General features: G+C 32.4%; 4 protein-coding genes and 1 long non-coding RNA gene across 6 annotated transcripts; 1 reads left to right on the forward strand and 4 right to left on the reverse strand.

Moving 5' to 3' along the window:
* The first annotated feature begins 1,701 nt into the window (after positions 1-1,701).
* LOC104769743 (uncharacterized) lies at positions 1,702-4,164 on the forward strand. Its single transcript, XR_764427.3, has 4 exons — positions 1,702-1,981; positions 2,178-2,407; positions 3,303-3,382; positions 3,795-4,164. It is a non-coding gene; the product is annotated as an uncharacterized LOC104769743 (long non-coding RNA).
* Positions 4,165-4,484: 320 nt separating this feature from the next.
* On the reverse strand, positions 4,485-5,734 carry LOC104772262 (paired amphipathic helix protein Sin3-like 1). The gene is made up of 4 exons (XM_087503557.1): positions 5,620-5,734; positions 5,454-5,499; positions 4,957-5,079; positions 4,485-4,834 (listed from the first exon to the last, which is right to left on the reverse strand). The coding sequence occupies exons 1-4, from the start codon at positions 5,732-5,734 to the stop codon at positions 4,651-4,653; spliced, it is 468 nt and encodes a 155-aa protein (XP_087359683.1). The 3' UTR covers positions 4,485-4,650.
* A 918-nt stretch (positions 5,735-6,652) lies between these two features.
* LOC104769744 (paired amphipathic helix protein Sin3-like 1) lies at positions 6,653-8,005 on the reverse strand. 2 transcript variants are annotated; one of them, XM_019242198.2, is made up of 4 exons: positions 7,867-8,005; positions 7,714-7,759; positions 7,211-7,333; positions 6,653-7,093 (listed from the first exon to the last, which is right to left on the reverse strand). In XM_019242198.2, exons 2-4 carry the CDS (start codon positions 7,752-7,754, stop codon positions 6,913-6,915), a joined length of 345 nt encoding a protein of 114 aa, XP_019097743.1. In that variant the 5' UTR covers positions 7,755-7,759; positions 7,867-8,005; the 3' UTR covers positions 6,653-6,912. The 2 variants fall into 2 exon arrangements, with proteins under 2 accessions (XP_019097743.1, XP_087362670.1); XM_087506544.1 differs by having other exon boundaries at positions 7,871-7,945.
* A 1,568-nt stretch (positions 8,006-9,573) lies between these two features.
* LOC104769745 (beta-glucuronosyltransferase GlcAT14B) lies at positions 9,574-11,635 on the reverse strand. The gene is made up of 4 exons (XM_010494026.3): positions 10,713-11,635; positions 10,559-10,634; positions 10,364-10,479; positions 9,574-10,273 (listed from the first exon to the last, which is right to left on the reverse strand). Exons 1-4 carry the CDS (start codon positions 11,332-11,334, stop codon positions 9,759-9,761), a joined length of 1,329 nt encoding a protein of 442 aa, XP_010492328.1. The 5' UTR covers positions 11,335-11,635; the 3' UTR covers positions 9,574-9,758.
* Positions 11,636-12,511: 876 nt separating this feature from the next.
* On the reverse strand, positions 12,512-14,313 carry LOC147918515 (uncharacterized). Its single transcript, XM_087504968.1, has 2 exons — positions 13,254-14,313; positions 12,512-12,648 (listed from the first exon to the last, which is right to left on the reverse strand). Exons 1-2 carry the CDS (start codon positions 14,291-14,293, stop codon positions 12,594-12,596), a joined length of 1,095 nt encoding a protein of 364 aa, XP_087361094.1. The 5' UTR covers positions 14,294-14,313; the 3' UTR covers positions 12,512-12,593.
* Positions 14,314-15,904: the final 1,591 nt, after the last annotated feature.

The raw sequence follows: 15,904 nt of genomic DNA on the forward strand, positions 1-15,904 counted from the left end.
ATATAATATAACTATTTTTAATAACTATATTTAGAAGATTTGTTAAGATTTTAAATTATAATTCTCCTACTATCTTTCTTTTATTTTATTTACAATTTTTTTTAATTATCATATAATACATCTGATTAATAAATATGTATATTTTTTTCTGCATATGTTGTCATTTGAATTTTGAAAATGAAGATATATTACTCAATCTATGAAGAAAAAAATGTGTGTTTAATGTTCCAAATATATAAACTAATAATTATTTAAATATGTAACTAAAATATTAGACTAATAAAATCTTTGAAATAATTATTAGTTTTTAAAAAGTTACATTCTCTCACTAAATAGTTATAGACGAAAATTACTAACTAACTTTAAAAAAATGTAAACCAATCAGAATTTAAAAAAAAAAACTAAGATTTTATATCTAAGTATACAATATGATTATTTTTAATAATTATATTTGGATTTTGTTAAGAATTTGAATTATGATTCTCTTATTGTTTTTGTTTTATTTCATTTACAAATTAATTTGAATTATCATTTTATATTGAAGTATATAATATGATTATTTTTAATAACTATATTTGAAATATTTGGTTAAGGTTTTAAATTATGATTCTCCTATTATCTATCTTTTTCATTTACAAATTGTTTTAAATTATCATATAATATATATATGATTAATAAATATGTAGAATTGTATATGCATAATTTGTTTTTTTTAATGAATATATATTACTAAATCTATGAAGAAAAAATGTGTATTTAATATTCCACAACGGCAGGTTGGTAAAACTAAATTTATGTGGTTGATAAATTAATAAATTTTATTTGCTCACAACTACAATATTATAATCACTACTTCAAAATATTTCACAAAATAATGATGCAAATATAATTAACAATAATTAAAACTGTAATAAGCAGCAGACAAATTAAAATATTGTAACATTCTAAAATAATTAGTATCTAAAAAAATATGTAAATTTACCAAACAATTACAATATTAAAAGTAAATACTCTCTCAAACAATAACGTTTTCAAAAATATATAACAATACTTTTATTATTATACTATAGTTTTATGAAAAAAGTTACATGGGATGTCTCTTAGTAATACTGTAATTAATGAGTTTTTTTTCAACACTGTAATTACTAATTAACTAGGATCGGACCCGCGTTACAGCGCGGGGGATTGTTTTAGTGTAGTTAGAGTAGATAAAAATATATAAGATGTTATGCTATCTGTTTAATATACAATTCTAAGAAACTGGTTAGTGAAATATGTAATGAGACGAAATATAAATAGAATGAAATAATAATATACTTACGACGTGGTTGCCGAATATTATTTTAAAAGTTTTTGTTTATAAAAATTAATATGTACATAATACTACTATGTATTTATTTTTCTAGGCATCACTATACATGCTGAATGTATACCCTGAATGTGCTGACCATATTATATATAAATGTGTTGATCATATTATATATAAGTAATTTTAAGTACAAAAGTGGTTTTTAATAGTGTATGTATATGACTTTTAATAGTGGTTTTCCAAAATATGTTATAATTTTTGAGTAACATAAATTGGGCAATATGTTTTTATTGATACACCTAAAAAATTGGGTCTCCGTTTAGTTTTCCAGAAATTTTTGATGTGGGCTACGTTGGCTTTTTAGGATAACCTTTTTCTAAAAAAAAACCTCTATCTTGATAACAGGAAAATGAATCGATTTTACAACATTTCTTCGATCAAAGAAAACATCTTTCATCGTTTCCTCTTCATTTTTCCATTCGATCAACCAAAGATCCCAAATCTAACAATCTTCCAAATCTTTTTCGTAGAGCTGTTAAATCCGACATGTTTACACAACCAATTACTCTAAAGCAATTCGGTGGGTTTATGGGGTTGATAAAAGTGTCAATCGGATTGATTCAGTTTCGCCCACATACTTTCCCGGATCAATTAATCAACTCAATTGGATTGGTAAGTTGTTTTATATTCTCAGTTGATTTTCTTTATATTTTTCGATTACATAGGACCTCTTACCCTATATGAATCCAAAAAAATCGATCTTATATTTGAAAAACATAATTGTGTAGCCAAAAAAAATACTTGTATAGTTGTATATATTTACAGTATTTTGTATATGATTACTTGACATATTTTACATTTTATGCAGTATATGTTGATGAATAGACAATCAAACCGAAGGATATATATGAAGACATCATAGTATCCATAAGATAAGTAGTGGTTTTCCTAAAACATGTTTCATTGTTTTATTTGGAAGAATCTAAACGTGTTGCTTAATTTGATTTACACAAAACTGCAGGAAATCAAATGAGATGTACTTTCATGCAGTCCAGTATATTACAATAGAGTCTATGTTTGGAAAGGAGAAACAGGAAGGTTAGTTTATAATCTACAGAGTTACAATATCTAATGGGTCACCATGGTCAAAGTATTCTGCAAAATTGAACAGTTTGAATTGATCTGGTTATATTAACTTCCCAAATTAGCATAATCAATAATGTCTTATAGTACCTGTTTTGCCATTGTGTTTTTGATTAATTCTTCCTTTAGTCGTAGCTGGTGTCTTCTCTGTTATTGAGACCTCCATTTCACATAAGTCAAATGCTTCATCATCATGAGAGATGTACGCATTCGGGATATCTTCATCGCTGCTAGTCAAATAATAAGACTGCTCCTCATCATAGATAGATTCATCTGCATTTTACAGTTTACATGATCATCAAATATGTTTACATTTTATTACTATTTTATTGTTAGGATAGTAAAACCTATACCATCAGATGAGTTACTCCAAATAGTCTCATTAAATTCCTCTTCTAAATTTCTTAGTTGCATATCGGCATTATCATCTGATGACTGAGATAATATGCTAGAAGACCGATCAAACACATATGCTGAATGATCATCATGATCTGCATAAATCCCAATATTAGTAAAAGAACACTAATCAAATAAGTATAGTTAACCAAGTAATTGGTTTTGGTGAGTTATACTCACAATTTGCTTTCTTCTTGACAGTCGTTTGTTCTTTACTGGAAACATTATCTCTTCTAAAAGCATTTAGTCTGTTTTTGGCTCTTGCGAACATGGCACCAGAAGATTGAGTATAGGGTCCGGTACAAACATTACTATTCAAATTAGATCCATTATAGACATTCTCTGAACCTGTGAAAATTCATATACAACAGTTTCAGATTTACGTTATTGAAATTCAAGCTGTTTTATTTATTTGAAAATGTTAACTCAAACACGGCTAATCATATCTTACCAGATTGTAGCACAAAAGTTTTGGAGGAAGATTGATGTTGAGTTGGCGGTGTATCAATCTGCGGACGGCTTTGTATTGGTAAGGTATGGTGTATTGGACCTTTTGATACTACAATTATATTTATAGGGAGGAATTACTTATGAACAATTAGGTAAAATATTGTTCGTATATTTTAGGGGATATTCATCAAATATCCAATTACCGTGAGTCAAGCTATTGTTTATAGGTGTAATTAATTATACTTTTTCTCTATTATTCGAATTAGGGAATATAAAAAGCAGTTATGGATAGCTTGCAAATTTGCAACCCGGATTAGTATCTTTTTAGTATATTGAAGAGATTGTTTAGCGTAATGAGTGGCTTTGTTTTTGCGATATTTTTTATATGAGATTTCTTTTTGCAAAATTTCAGGGTTATTATTCGTGATATAGAGGTAAATTATTATATGGAAACCCAACTAATGTCGTTTTTACATGTTTTTTATATTCTTTATAGATGTTTGGAGCCCATAAAAGTCTATGAAACCCAGATAAAGCCCACCTTTTGTCAAGTATATCCGATTTTGAAATTTCGGGTTTGTTTTTTAATAAAACCCGATTGAACTAACACTAAAGTCACTTTTAACCTTCTCACTGATGTTTTTAGTTGTTGGCGTCAGGGGTATTTTTGTCCGTTGTGTAAGTTGTACTTCTCTTTTACTATAATAGGGATGAGCTTTTAAAGTTAGAGTTTAGGCTATATTCCATCTGGTTAATTTCTTTTTTTTTTTTTCTTTTTTGTAAGTATCAGTTGATGAGCAAATATACTGCAACAGTGTGCCTGAAATCGTATATTGGTATATATATTTTGTGACATTTTTATTTGATAAGTTGTTGCTTCTGCTATATGATGACTTTTGTCTTTTGAATATTTTTCACATATGTTCTTCATATTTTTTTTTAAATATACAATCTTTAACAATATATATATATATTAGAGCGGAAAAGTAATATTTAATCTTGATCAACATATTTTATCACCTAAATAATATCACCTGAGCCGAAGTAGTGATATGTACTGTATCAACTCAGTTATATATGTAAGGATCAGTTAGATAATTAATTAATGATCTATTCCTATTTGTAAGGATGTTGATTAAAATCATATCTATGAGAAAAATTAAGTTAACGTTAAGACGATAGAAAAAAAAAAAAATCAAACTTTAGTACAGTCAAAAGTTTCCTCATGGATTACAAAGCAACATACTCGATAAAACCATCAAGAACTGAATAGAGAGAGACTAATTTGAAGATTTTGAATGTCGCCATTTGTGCAAAAGCATGTATGCATGTGCCCTTCATGACCAGAAATTTCAATAGTGTCTTGCGGTGGACATAACTGAGCCTTCTTCTTCATTGTCATCCTCATCATCAAGAGGTATTTTATCCGCAGGTAGCAAAAATCCGTTAAGTCCGATGATTAAGTTTTTGTGTCCATTGAACACCTCCTTCACTCGAGCAACCATAGCAGGAAAATCAACCCTGTTCTCTCTCTTTCTGTAAGAAAGCTCACCATGTTTAATTAGTTTGAAATCTTTGATCCTTAACAAAATGCATTCAAATTAATTACACAGAAAGAAACAAAAAAAAAAAGATAATAATAAAAATCAAGATCTTACTCTTCTTGCCAGTCCTTCACTATCTTGAGGAAGGTTTTATATTTGTTACTTTGATCACGAAACGTCTCTTGCACTTCCAGAACGAATGACAAAGCTTCACTTAATGTTCTTGTTCTTACAGGCCTGTAGCAAACAAGCTCTAGTTAATACAACTTACTTAAACCCATATATAACCCAAAGACCAACATGTTCCGACACATGCACATCAAGAAAACCACAAGAGCCAAAAGAAGAACTCAGAGAGTGTCACTCGCATGTTCTGAGAACGTTATAAATACTCTTTAAACAAAGTAGACATCAAATTATTATTCATCATTTCGCGTCAATTACAATACACAACCCCCGTCAACAACACAATTCAAGACTATAGGAAACCTAACCTAACCCCGTTGTTTTGTCAAGAACCAACTAGTTGAAGGGAAACCCATATAAACTTAAAAGACTTGAAAGAGAAATAGAACAACAAAGTTACGATGAAAATTGAAAAGCGAACTCACTGTAAGTTTGAAGCCACACTTGAATCACCAGTCCGATTCATTATGGCTGCCGGGATCAACAAAAGATTAATAATTAGAGAGAGATTACAGGGATAGGGAATGAAACAAATCAAGTCAGATCTTTAAAATGATAACAGAATCGAGACGAGAAGAAACACTTACATACGCAAGAAAAATGTAGGCAGATCCGATGAAGCGTTGTGACCTATGTGAGTGTAGAGCAGAATCTCAACGTGTATGTCGAACAAGATATAAATAAAGGCGGCTAAAGATAGTGCCATCTCTTCGTAGCGTATTTGGGCCTATAATAATATTATAAATAGGCCCAAGGTTAGGCCTTATTTAAGTATTCATCTGTCTCTTTTTATTTGTTTTAAAATTTTAAGTTTTGAGTTTTGTTCTTTTTTACAATATCAGATGGGTGGGCAAATAATAATGTACTGCAACAATATGCCGCCGCCATTCACCATTAGTCGTCGGACCACGATAAGTAACGAAATTAGCCTTAACAATCATCCGAACATTTTGAAATCTCTGAAAAAGAGTTTGATTCGCCACAAAACCAGTTAGATCCAACCGTTCCTCCGTCGAAATGAGAGCAGATCGAGAGAAACACCTCCATATCAGAGTCAGTACTATACGTACATACTCAAGATAAAAATAGGCAGAGTCCATAGCGTTGCGACTTTGGGATGAGAATAGAGCATAATCACAGAAACATAACGCATGCATGACGAACAATATATTTAAAAAAAAAAACAAGAGATCCCTAGAAAGAATCACTAGGGAAACGCTTTGGTGTTCTTTTTAGGCTTTACTTAGGTATTCATCTGGTTTTGTTGCTTTGTTTTTAATTTTTTAATTCTGGACTTCTTCTTTTTTTAACGGTATCAGTTTATGAGCAAATATACTTCAACAATATGCCATTGGAATTACACATTCGTATATATATTTTGTGACACTTTTACTGTATACTTATTTGATAAGGTTGTTGCTTCTGCTATGATGACTTTTTGAATATTTTTTCACATGTTCTTCAGATTTCAATCTTTAACAATAAAATTATTCAGAGCAGAAGTAATATTTAATCTTGATCAACATGATATTTTATCACCTACATAATTAATATCACCTGAACCGAAGTAGTTATATGTAGTACTGAATTAACTCAGTTATATACAGATCAGTTAGATAAGTAATGGTGCATTCCTATTTGTAAGGATGTTGATTAAAATCATATCTATGAGAAAATTTAAGTGAAATTTAAGAAGATGGAGAAAAAAAAATCAAACTTAAATATAGTCAAAAGAGAGAGAGAGAGAGAGAGAGAGAGAGAGAGAGAGAGAGAGAGAGAGAGAGAGAGAGAGAGAGAGAGAGAGAGAGAGTAATTTAGAGATTTTTGGTGTCACCATTTGTGAAAACGCATGTATGCATATGTGCCCTTGCATGACCAGAAATTTCAATAGTCTGTTGCGGTTGACATAACTGAGCATTCTTCCTCACTGTCATTCTCATCCTCAAGAGATATTCGATGCTCACGTAGCAAAAAGGTGTTAAATCTGATGATTAAGTTATTGTGTCCATTAAACAACTGCTTCGCTCGAGCAACGAAAGTAGCATAATTAGGCATGTCTCTCCTTCTATAAGAAAGATCACCAGGTTTAATTAGTTTGAAATATTTGATTCTAAACAAAATACATTCACATCAATCACAGACAGAAAAGAAAAGAAAAAAATCATAAAAATCAAGATCTTACCCTTGTTTCCACTCTTTCACTATGTTAAGGAAGGTTTCAAATTTGTCCTTTTCATCATGAAACGTCTCTTCCACTTCCAGAACGAATAACCTAGCTTGACTATATGTGCTTGTTCTTACATGCCTGTAGCAAACAAGCTCTAGTTACCAAAACAATTTACTTAAATCCATATAATTAACCCAAATACCAACAAACATGTTCTGATAGATGCACATCAAGAAAACCACAAGAGCCAAAAGAAGGACTCATAGAGTGTCACTCGCATGTTCTGAGAACGTTATAAATACCATTTAAACAAAGTAGATATCAATTTATTATTCATCATTACGCCTCAAAACAACCCACGTACGATGAACAACAAAATATTCAAGACTAGGAAACCTAATTAACCCCGTTGTTTTGTCAAGAACCAACTAGTTGAAGGGAAACCCATATACATTTAAAAGACTTTGAAAGAGAAATAGAACAACAAAGTTACGATGAAAATTGAAAAGCGAACTCACTGCACGTTTGAAGTTACACTTAAATCACCAGTCCGATTCATGATTGCTACCGGGATAAACAAAAGATAAGTAATTAGAGAGAGATTACAGGGAAAGGGAAACAAATCAAGTCAGATCTTTGAAATGAGAGTAGAATCGAGAAGCAACACTTACATACACAAGAAAATTCTAGGCAGATCCGATGAAGCGTTGTGACCTATGTGAGGCTACGAATGTGTAGAGCAAAATCTCAACGTGTATGGCGAAGAAGATATAAATAAAGGCGGCCAAAAATGGAATGTCTATCTCTTCGTAGCTTATTTGGGCCTATAAAAATACTATAATGGGCTTCTAAAGGCCGAAGTTAGGCCTTATTTAAGTATTCCTCTGTTTTTTTTCTTTTTTTAAAATTTTTTTTGGGTTTTTGTTTTTTTTGTTACCCTATCAGTTGATTAGCAAATATGGAATGGGAAAAATGTCAATTAAATCATGAACTTACGCAAAAATACCAATTAAACCCTGAACTTTCCCTTAGGCCATTTAAATCATTTTATTTCGTTGTCAACTCTAATTAAACATCAAATTTTACTAAAAACGCCAAAATACACATCACACAAAATTGGGTAACAGAGCAACTGACCTCCGTTTAATACCCGTTTCATCTGTTAGATTAACCGTTAGAAAAAAAAAGAACTCGAAATCCCCAAATTACTTCGATCTCTAATCCCTAATTTCACAAACCCAAAAAATCCCCAAATCACTTCACTCTCTAATCCATAATTCTCTAAATAAACACGAAATCCTGTTTTCCTGGGTTCTGGTTCATACTCGATGTGTAGATGGCAAAATCTAAGCTGCAATGACACTTTGACGAAAAACCACGACAATCCCATCCTCTGTTCTCACAATTTGATTGTCCAGAATTGCAACTCATATCTCAAAATCGTGAAGAAGAAGAAGAAGAATTTGAGTACAATAAAGTCGAATTTGAGAAATCGATTTCGGATTTTAGGGTTTTGTAATTTGAATTTGGAGATTAGGTTTTGCATTTGAATAAGATTCAGGAACAAAATGACGTCGTTTTATTCTAACGAGTTAATCTAACAGATGTTAACGGGTGTTAAACGAAGGTTAGTTGCTCGGTTATCCACTTTTGCGCGATGTGTATTTTGGTGTTTTTAGTAAAATTTGATGTTTAATTAGAATTGGCAACGAAATTAGATAATTTAAATGGCCTTAGGAAAAGTTCAGAGTTTAATTGGTGTTTTTGTGTAAGTTCATAATTTAATTGATATTTTTCCCGATATGAAATATGTACTGCAACAATATGCCATAGTAGTAGTTTATATATTCTGTGACATTTTTCTTATATATATATTTGATAAGCTTATGGCTTCTGCTTTAGTGATTTTTTTTTTGTATAAAATTCACATGTCACCTTTTTGAATAATTTTTTTCTTTTTCCATGTAGAATATATGAGAATAAAAATATACAGAGCAGAAGTAATATATAATCTGAAATAGTAGTATCTATCTTCCAAAACATTTGATAAAGTCAAGTTGAAACCAAATAGTATTTGCTAATTCGCCTCTAGTCAGTCACATGGAATGAGTAGTGACCATCAATAGACCCTCTCATGTATTTTTTGCCCTTAGTCACATGGGTGTATCTATAATTTTTTTAACAACAAATATCAATGTGAGTTAGTGAATCATGTAGCAAATCAATTAATTAGCAATAATATCAATGAGACACCTGTTTTTAGTCTGGTTATTTCATCATGAAAAATAATAACAAAGGACATGACTAATATGTGACAAACCTATAAAGTAGGATATGAGAAGCAGGGAAAGGTCCAACTTTGATTTAAGTCGGTAATATAAAACAAATTCAATTATATTTTTTTTCTTCACGCAAATTTCGGCGCTTTCCCAAAAGAAGAAATTACAAAAATCTCTCTATACAACAATCAAAGTATTGATTCATCATCGTCACGCACTCCATTTGTGTAAAGAAAAAAAACCACGTAGCCATCTTCTATGACAAAAAAGTCTAATTTGCCATATTACCTGCATTGCCGTGGTCTGAAATTCTCAGTTGATAACAAATAGGTTATGAGTTTCTCGACACGTTTAGCTCCAAGACCAGGTTTAATAACGGAAGTATCACCAATCTCCGTACACGGATCGCTTCCGTTTTCCCTCGTACCAATACACCAACCACCAGGAGTGACCATCCCGTGACTCCGAGACAAGAGTTCAGAATCAATCTTATCGAGCACAGGCTCATCTCTACGGAATTTCCTAGCGAAAGGAGCGTTACTGTCCACCATTCTCTGGAAATCATCGAGTGTGAGATGGTGAGGATGTTGCTTCGGAGGATTGTCCCATGAGATAAAATGCAGGTCACCGTTCACTGTTGTGTTCGTAAACTCACGAGCGTTGCAGATCACAGTGTGGAAGTAGCCTTCTGGTGAAGAGAGGAAGTTCGCATAGTACATTAATACAATCCGAGGAAGATTGTCCCATCCCCATATGAAATAATCCACAAATGGTCTAGATAACATCATCCACGCAGATCCTATATAGTATAAACCATTATTATCACATCAATTGTTTACACAAAAAAAGATCCTAAAATGTTCATAAACCTAAAAAAGGAATCACACACCTGTGAAGAGTTTGAAAGCTGTAGGCATACTTCTCTTCTGTGAAACCCAGAAAACATCTGATTTCTTTGACATATACAAACCAGGATCAATAATTATCGGCTTCGCTCGATGAGACCTACAAGTTTTTGTTTTCCTCATTAAAAAAAACTTGTCAAAAACGAAATGTATAGTATTAGTTTCGTAGCTACACTTACTCTTTCCAGCCAATGTTGCTCGTATGATCGATGAAATTAAGATCCCGAGGGAGATACGAAAACGTATGCAACAGATCTGGAAATCGAATTCAAGTTTTGAGACTAAATAAAACAGAGTTTGAATCAGTATTAAGCTAAAAAAAATTTGTTGTACCATCTTGAGTGACGAGAGGATAATCAGAAGCACTGAGATTGATAAACCAATCCCAATCACCACCTTCACGAAGCAAAATCGCAGCAGCGTGAAGTGTATTAGCAACCATAGTCGGACCACGATACGTAACGAAATTAGCTTTAACAATCATCCGAACATTTGAAAATCTTCGAAACAGAGTTTGATTCGCTACGAAACAACTTAGATCTAACCGTTCCGCCGGAGAAGATTCCCGATCGAGATGAACAACGTACTGGTTGTTCGGATGGTAAAGCGCCAGCAAAGTTCGTTTAAGCATCTGACCGTCACCGGAAGAGCCGGAGATCAGGTAAGCGAGACGAGGCGGTGGAGGAGGAGAGACGGAGAGGGAGACGGAGACGGATACTGGATTAATCTTGGATTCGACGAAGACGGAGGAGGATCTAAACCCGTAGACTGAGAAAGGAATCAAACGAGTTTGACTAGAGGAAGAAGCTAAGTTTGTTAGTAATAAGAGGAAGAGAGAACAAACGGATCCAATCGCTAATGGAAGAATCCATCTCCGGTCTAGTGATTGTTGCTGGTGACGAACTTGCATGTAATAGCTCTTCAATTTCTTCATCTTCGATAGTAGCTTTTTCATCAATTTACGGAACAATCTCTCTCTCTCTAGATCGATGCTTCTTTACGAATCTTCACAGTGGTTTGTGGTGGGTGGTAGAGAGAGAGAGAGAGTTGGGGGAGTGAAGTGTACGAATTACGAAATGGCGAAGATGAAGAAGAAAGGATTGAATGGTGTGTTTTTGTTTGTTTGTTGGTCTGTTCTTTTTGTATGTTCAATTCAATCTTCCTTCTTATTAAATAAACATTTTCTTTGTTTCCACATCTGCCCAAAACGAAAATTTGTTTTCCACAGTATTTTTTTTGTTTGTTTTTGTTTCCACATTCTGCGAAAAACACAAATATTTTATAGTATTTGTTTCCACAGTATTTTTTTTATACGTGCTTTTCTCTATGTAATAGTTCTGAATTTTACCCTTTTTTTAAGGAATGTGATTTTAATTTATTATCTGGATACAAACAATATTTCAATATATCATGTTTTATCTACAAAATTTAATACAATTGTATCCAGTATGTAAATATTTTTCTTTTATCTGATTAATTTTTTTACATTCAAGTCAAAGTTTCTTCTTATGAAAGATATATTTATATTATTGGAAACAATTTTTAACATTTAGAATAGTTAAAATTCGTTAGAGGGTAAATACAATTGATGCTTAAAAACTAAAAATAATACTGTACTGTCTTTAGTAGGAGTATGGAAAGGGTTTTAAATTAATGAAAGAGCATTAAATTGGTCTTTTCAAAGTTGATTCTGTTTCCATTCAAGTTATTGACTATTTTTGATAACTAAATCAGTGATGCTTAATCCCTTAAACACGCAAGGTTTGATTAATGGGCTTTAGAATTTAGTATGAAAGCCCTGTAAAATAGCAACGAAATGGGATGATTCAAAGAACTGATAAATATATCGAACAAATCAAATGCATCTTATTGCCATCATATCATATCCCAAACTATAGAAATTGCTTTTGGTAATTTGCTATTTTTGTAAGTGTTCGCGTTTATACTGAAACGATTTGTTTGCCTCGATAAATCATACACGTAACAGAACTATTTAAAGTCTAAAAACCACCAAAAGATATTGAAACGAAAAAGTAAAGTAACTGCAGAAACTATATAGAAAAACAAAAACTTTTTTTTTTTTTTTATTACTTTTCGTATAGTAAAGAATAGTTTTATTTTATCTACATATTGGAGAAAAGCCTACAAGAAGATTAAGAAATTTAGTAAGAACTCCTACATGAGAGACTGGTTAATCCCCCAAAGTGGAAAGATTTACGGAAATGGGAAGTCATCATCATCCTTGGTCGAAGATTTATCTGCACTGCCACTGTTGATTAATAATCAAAAAGAAATAGCAGCATTAGTACAAATTTAATAGAATATGGTATCGTTTAACGTGTATTTTTTAATTTATATACAAATTAGTATAAAGTGGTATATGCCATTTTAGTCCAAATGGTCCCACGAATTCTTCCTCTTAATGCAAGCAATACTATTTATTATATATGGTCTATTACTCTTTAGACTAATCAAATAAAGATTTTAAACTGTTGGCAACTACCAACTGAAAAATAAAACAGTAATCAGATACTCCATATACAATACATTTTAAATTTTAACGATGCTTTAAATTTAATGAGAATTAGCCATTCCAAATAGTCATTGACACTATGATCTGAATATACAATCCTAATTTTTATATTATAAAATTATGAAACTTTACTTTCTTTTTTTTGGGTCTTTGAATTATAGAACTCTACATAACCAATGAATCAAGTTGAAAAAAAAGGATATGATATTTTTTTATTTAAAAACTTATGTTATTGTGTTAAGATAATTTACGCTTATTTCAAGTTTTAACCATATAATTAAAAAAGTTCTTGCCCAAAAAAACTCATATAATTAATAAAGTGAGGAAATCGGAAAACGTACCACTTGTCGCCGGAATCTTGAATTCCAAAGAAAGATCTTTCCGCATCAGTAAAGCCAAAATGAAACTCTCTCAGGGGATCGTCGTTAGGAGGAGCACCACCGGACGCTTCAAGACTAGCAACAAAATCAAAGTCATCCAGAGGACCGGGACTCGAACCGAGAGTGTTCGGATTGGGAATACTCTGTTGGACGTCGTTAGGAGGAGCACCACCGGACGCTTCAAGACCAGCAACAAAATCAAAGTCATCCGCAGGACCGGGTCTCGAACCGAGGTTGTTCAGAATGGGAATACTCTGTTGGACGTCGTTGTTGTTAGCAGTAGCACTCGTCTCAGGCTCCGTCACACACTCCTCCTCGTATGCGATATTACAACATTGCCCTCCGCCGGTCAAGAAATCGATCGTGCCATCATCGCTAACGGGAAGTGCTCTCTCGTTGTTTGCCACGAGGTTTGGAGAATGATTTATCAGTTCCGACTCGACGGCGGTGGTGGGAGTAAAGAAGTTGAAGGCAGCGGGATCAAAGAAGTTGGCGGTGGGGGGATAAAAGAAGTTGGCGGCGGGTGGATAGAAGAAAGCGGCGCTTGTATTGGATACGACAGCGGCGGATGGATTAGATGCGGCAGCGCGGGCGGTGATTTGAGTACGGGTACGACCAAGTTCAGCGGTGAGGAGTGCGATTTGATTTTGGAGGAGGCGAATGAGTTGGGGGCAGCCCTGGCCGGGAAAACGAGACCACAGGTTGGCTTCGTATATAATCGATTTGATTCCATCTCCTCGTAGCTCCGGAGTCATTCGTCCGAGCATATGTTTGACATTACTGAGGCCGAATAGACGGTGAACGTTTCTGAAATCTTGATGCCGATCCGCCGGAAAATAAGCACGAAAGATACAGTCCGGTGCGCAACGACGGCGATGGTGCTTGCAAACGGCGCATACTTCGCTCTTATAGCCTTGTTTTACGCCGGAGGAGCCTTGCAATATCATCAAGATGATGACTGATGTGGTTATCAAGAACCAAACGAGTTTGTTAGGCGTCATCGGAGTTTTTTTGTTTCTTTTCTTCTTTCTGTTTGTTTCATGAGTGTGCGGAAGAAAGAAAGATTGAAACAGAGTACCTTACCTATTTATAGAGAACAGAGCGAAGCGGGGATTTATTATTACTATATTATATTATGAATTGTTTATTTTTAAATAATAAAAATAAAATATTTCTACGACTGCATAAGTAGAATTTTCTATAATTATCAACATTTTTACATATCAATGTTTCACTGAAAAAAAAATATACATCAAGCAATCTACTAAAGGGAAACAGTTTCAGATGAAAATTTTACATCAAGCCATCTATAAAGGGAAACAGACTCTTTAAGCATTGGGTTGTGAACTGTGATAGTATTAGTGACGAGTTGGAAAAAAAAAACACCAACTATTTAATATATAAATAGTTGCCAGAAAAAAACATGAATTTTTTTCGTTGTCAGAAAAATACGCAGACTATTTTTTAGTTGATAAAAAATATACGAACTATTATTTTTTTCTAGTTTCTCCTCGTCTCCGTTACGACCGTTAACGGCATTGTGACAGCATTACTATTTTCGAAAAAATTCCAGAAAAAACACAAACTATTTATTTGTTGCCAGAAAAATACATGAACTTTTTTTCTTTGCCTGAAAAATACATAATTTTTCATTTCTTATTTTTCCATTAACAATGTTAGAGATCAGAACTCATAACTTTTCTGCTCTCTTGAACTGCATACAAGTTTTCACTACTATTTATGATAACTAAATTCAAGAACAAAAATACACAATTAGATTAATCGATTTCCAAATTTCTCAATTAGTATTGTTTTTGCATAATTAAATGGTGAATCTGGTTAGATTACAAGAGTTGATGTCCCACAAAATGGCTATAATCTACGATCTCGATCAAGTTTGCGTACACCAGCCCATTTGCTGATTTACACTGCCTATAAACATCATAAAAAGTACTAAACTAAAGAGATGCATATTTTTTGAAATTTATACAAAAGTGGAGATCTCATAAAATTTTAGAGAAATGTTGATGAAGTTTCAAAATTTGTAAAGTTAGAATAAATCCAAAAACAACACTAATTGAGAAATTTGAAAATCGATTAATCTAATTGTGTATTTTTGTTCTTATTTTAGTTATTCTAAATAGTAGTGAAAACTTGAATGAAGTTCAAGAGAGCAGAGAAAGTTATGAGTTATGATCTCTAACATTGTTAATGGAAAAATAAGAAATGAAAAATTATGTATTTTTTAGGCAAAGAAAAAAAAGTTCATGTATTTTTCTGACAATAAATAAATAGTTTGTGTTTTTTTTTGGATTTTTTTTCAAAAATAGTAACGCCGTCACAATACCGTTAACGGTCGTAACGGAGACGAGGAGAAACTAGAAAAAAATAATAATTCGTGTATTTTTTATCAACTAAAAAATAGTCTGTGTATTTTTCTGGCAAAGAAAAAAAATCATATTTTTTCTGGCAAATATTAAATAGTTAATGTTTTTTTTGGGAATTTTCCCTTTATGTATATGGTACGAGTATACCATAAAGTCTAAGGAATATCAAAATAGTTACTTGAAGGCTGATGATTTTTCTTAATTGTTTGTCAACATACTTTTTTT

Source organism: Camelina sativa, chromosome 20 (assembly GCF_030686135.1).
Source record: "Camelina sativa cultivar CO46 ecotype springtype chromosome 20, ASM3068613v1".
NCBI classification, from domain to species: Eukaryota; Viridiplantae; Streptophyta; class Magnoliopsida; order Brassicales; family Brassicaceae; genus Camelina; species Camelina sativa.